The following is a 3,991-nucleotide window of genomic DNA, read 5'->3' as shown; positions in this document are numbered from 1 at the left end:
ATATAAAAAATTTAAAAGTGAACTTATGATAATTTTTTAAAATAGAATCAATAAGATAAATGATGATACATTTAATATTAAAAATATAATTTATTTAATTCAAATGTATTTAATAATATAAAATAAATGGTGATGTATATAATTTTTTAATATTTATATTTTATATTTAATTATCATATAAATGATATTAAAAAATATTTGTTAAGAAAATTATAATGATGATTTTTATACATTAATTAAAATTTAAAGTAAAATAATTAAAATTAATTAATTAATTTTTGAATAATGAACTTTAACAAATTTATTATTAATATATATTAATAAGTGTGAACTTGGCCCAGTGGTAACCAAGCTTAAACTCAATCCCCCAAACAACATAAAATGTAAACAATTTGAAATTTTGGGGGTGAATAGCAGGCACCAAGAGTTGACCACCAAAAATATAGGGATTTTTCCCGGCATAAATGACGATATTTAGGCAAAATTGCCTATTGATAATCGGTGTGGAATATCGTGTTGATCTGCTCCGATAATCGAAATATCGATGATATTTCGCCGAAAAATTTCGACATTTCAAACCATGGTCATTAGACACCAAGGTTGAGCTTGTTTGGCACCATTTCAGACTTATGAAAGTCCTACTTTATTAAAAGTCATTTAGCTCCATGGGACGAATGGGTCCATCTTTTTGAATTTACAACGAGCTCTCTTTCGTCGATACCTTCTTGGTCTTTTCTTATGTATTGTTCATTTCCTTCGTCTTAAAAACCAGAAGGGATTATTTTTTTCTTCTATAAATAGATCAGCAATAGAGAGGTGGGAGGTGGAGAGCAACAAAGAAGTAGTGGGAAAGCAATGGAGAGTATGTTAAGTAGAATTCTCATATTTGGTGGTACAGGTTATATTGGTAGATATATGGTTAAGGCCAGCGTTAAGATGGGTCATCCAACGTACGTTTATTCTAGGCCTATGACTCCACAAACACATCCCTCCAAGATAGAACTTCTCAAAGAGTTCCAATCCATGGACGTCAACATTGTCCAAGTAATACCTTTTTTCCCTCTTTTTCGTCTTAGTTTCTTTTCTTACTTCCTGGGGTGATCAGTATCCTGTTGCAACAGGGAGAACTGGATGAGCATGAGAAGCTTGTGTGGGTGATTCAACAAGTAGATGTGGTCATCTTAGCCCTTGCATATCCCCAAGTTCTTGACCAACTCAAAATTATAGATGCCATCAACGTTGCGGGCACAACAAAGGTATTCATCGATCCAACCCTTCACTTTAGAAGTTTGATTCAAATTGGCTCATAAAATATATATATATATATATATCGGTTTTAGGCATGTTTTGAAATTATTGCTCAAATCAGCTCTTATTTTTAGTTGGTTTGAAAATGCAGCTTTTATAGAAATTAAAACCTGCAATTATAATTTTGAGATTTTTTGTGGGGTTTATGGTGGTAGCGGAGGGATCGGGTGATGATGTATATTTTTAAGGTTATGATGATTATGTTTCTACTGTAGTCTCGTTTATAACTTTCCTCTCTTATACCAATATTTTGATATAGTAGATTTTCTTTTCTTCTTCTTTCATGTATATGGTTTTTTTTACGTAAATCTATATGTTCTTATTCTGATTTTTTTTATTGTCTATTCTTGTTATTGTATAACAACATAAATAAATAAGACAAAATATAAATAAAAAAAGGAGTTCAATACAAAAAAAAAAAAGTGAAAGAGGTATAAGATAATAAGACATAAGATGGATGCAAATATACATAGTATATATGTTATGTTTGGTCTCATATAGTTACCGATTTCATACCGTAATGAAACCCAAATGATAAGTTACAAGTTACAAGTTGAAGATAGCTTACTAGCGTTCTACATATTGGTTAGATCATGTTTAGTTTTAGTCCCACATGATATTATTAATATATTTTCTCTCTCTCTCTCTCTCTCTCTATATATATATATATATATATATAATTTCATTATCTAAAATTACGAGTGCAATAGGATATCAGACGAGATTGACACTGAGGTCTACACTGATGTCACATTTATCTGATAGCTTAATTAAAATTTGAGCTATTCTTATACTTAGTTATTTTCATTAGAGGTTCCTTCCATCTGATTTTGGAGTTGAGGAGGATAGGGTGACTGTTCTTCCCCCATTCCAAGAAGTCCTTGATAAGAAGAGGATTATCAGAAGAGCCATTGAAGCTGCCGGGATTTCTTACACATTTGTGTCTGCTAACTGCTTTGGTGCATACTTTGTGAATTACTTGCTCCATCCACATGACCATTCAAACGATAGTATTACCGTCTATGGCAGTGGTGAAGCCAAGGGTATGTCCTAAAGGAAACCTCTATTTCAAATAAAGTATAAAGCATGTATATACTCATCTTTGCGTGACATACACAATTTCTAATGTTATTTACAGCGGTGTTAAATTATGAAGAAGACATTGCTCTTTATACAATCAAGGTGGCAAATGATCCCACAGCCTGCAATCGGATAGTCATTTTTCGGCCCCCCAAAAACATTATTTCGCAGCTCGAATTGATCGCTCTTTGGGAGAAGAAGACCGGTAGAAGCTTCAAGAGAGTTCATGTCTCAGAGGAAGAGGTTGTGAAGCTATCTGAGAGTAAGAAATTCAAATTCTTAATCAATTAATACATCATTAATTCTTTACTTAATTTGGAAATTCAGAATCTATTTACATTTTGATAACCAACTTTAAGCTTTTCTTTCTTTGTTACTTTTTCAGCCCTGCCAAATCCGCAAAACATACCGGTGGCCATCCTTCATAGTATATTCGTAAAAGGCGCTCTAATGAATTTCGAAATAGGGGAAGATGATATCGAGGTTTCAAAACTATATCCTGATATTAACTATCATACCATTGATCAGCTCCTCGATATTTTTCTCACAAATCCCCCCAGCCCTCGTAATGCTGCCTTCGAATGAGGTTGGTGTTTCCCAAGAACAAGTGTGGCAAGTTTCTTCTTCTTCTTCTTCTTTTTATCAAAAAAAAAAAAAAAAGTGAGGATAGGGTTACAGATCTTTCTGTAATCAAGCGGAGAAAAATGACTGTTTTCACAATGTAGTGAGATCAATCCGCTGAAACACTATCTTTTAATTTCAAGGAATTGCAGTGAAGTATATGGTTTGCAATGATCAATCTTTATGTATCCATCTATATTTTTGTAATGCTGCTATTTTCAAAAAAACTTTCTTTCCATGGCTTGAACAATTTTCTCAGTTTGGTTAAAGCATCTTTGCGATAATATAACCGGTGATTTCTCCATCCTGCCTCATGAAACACAACCCAAGGAGGTTTCTTTGGCATCTGAAAGCTCTCTCTGCAATTCTAATTGATCAACAATGGTGGAGAAAGCGCTGACTGTTAATTAAACAATGATCACTCTGACTAGAAAAATGCTTGTTGACATTAGTTTTATTGACCCTTGAGAAAGAACGTCATCTCCTTGGGACTTATGCCAAATTAGTGGTTTTCCTATTTGGGCTCCTTCTACGGCAAAGTTAATGCGTTATTCATTAATGAGACTAATAATATTTAAAAATAATTTAAAACTCAAATAGTGAATCAATCAATACCAAAAATTTATGAAAAAACCAGTTTAGAACGATTTTAGTGTTTCTCTTTTACATAGAATCATTATTTTTCAAATTTCTTTTCATTAGGTAAATGAACTCCAAATTAAACAAGACTTAATGTGTTGGATTCATAAATGAATCTAGTAATTTTTTAAAATAACTTAAAACTCAAATAATGATCCAATCAATACTAGAAATTTATGGATAAAAATTGATATAAAATAACTCTATTGTTTCTCTTCTACATAGAATTATTGTTTTCTAATTTTTTTCACCAAACAAAGAAACTTCAAATTAAACAAGACTTAATACATTGAATTCATTAATAAGTTTAATAATTTTTAAAAATAATTTGAAACTTCAATAA

At 31.6% G+C, this 3,991-nt stretch overlaps 1 protein-coding gene across 1 annotated transcript; it reads left to right on the top strand.

The window, feature by feature from the left end:
* The first annotated feature begins 716 nt into the window (after positions 1-716).
* On the top strand, positions 717-3,187 carry LOC100853950 (eugenol synthase 1). Its single transcript, XM_003631651.4, has 5 exons — positions 717-1,044; positions 1,122-1,256; positions 2,120-2,351; positions 2,447-2,650; positions 2,774-3,187. The coding sequence occupies exons 1-5, from the start codon at positions 856-858 to the stop codon at positions 2,971-2,973; spliced, it is 960 nt and encodes a 319-aa protein (XP_003631699.1). The 5' UTR covers positions 717-855; the 3' UTR covers positions 2,974-3,187.
* Positions 3,188-3,991: the final 804 nt, after the last annotated feature.

The sequence above is a fragment of the Vitis vinifera genome, chromosome 3 (assembly GCF_030704535.1).
Source record: "Vitis vinifera cultivar Pinot Noir 40024 chromosome 3, ASM3070453v1".
Classification (NCBI taxonomy): Eukaryota; Viridiplantae; Streptophyta; class Magnoliopsida; order Vitales; family Vitaceae; genus Vitis; species Vitis vinifera.
This window is presented reverse-complemented; position numbering and strand designations above follow the sequence as displayed.

Excerpts from the sequence above, each read along its gene's own strand:
- LOC100853950 (XM_003631651.4), top strand. The coding sequence starts at position 856 with ATGGAGAGTATGTTAAGTAGAATTCTCATATTTGGTGGTACAGGTTAT. Across the intron at positions 1,045-1,121 it reads TGGACGTCAACATTGTCCAA|GGAGAACTGGATGAGCATGA; the intron begins GTAATACCTTTT and ends CTGTTGCAACAG. Across the intron at positions 2,651-2,773 it reads GGTTGTGAAGCTATCTGAGA|CCCTGCCAAATCCGCAAAAC; the intron begins GTAAGAAATTCA and ends TTACTTTTTCAG.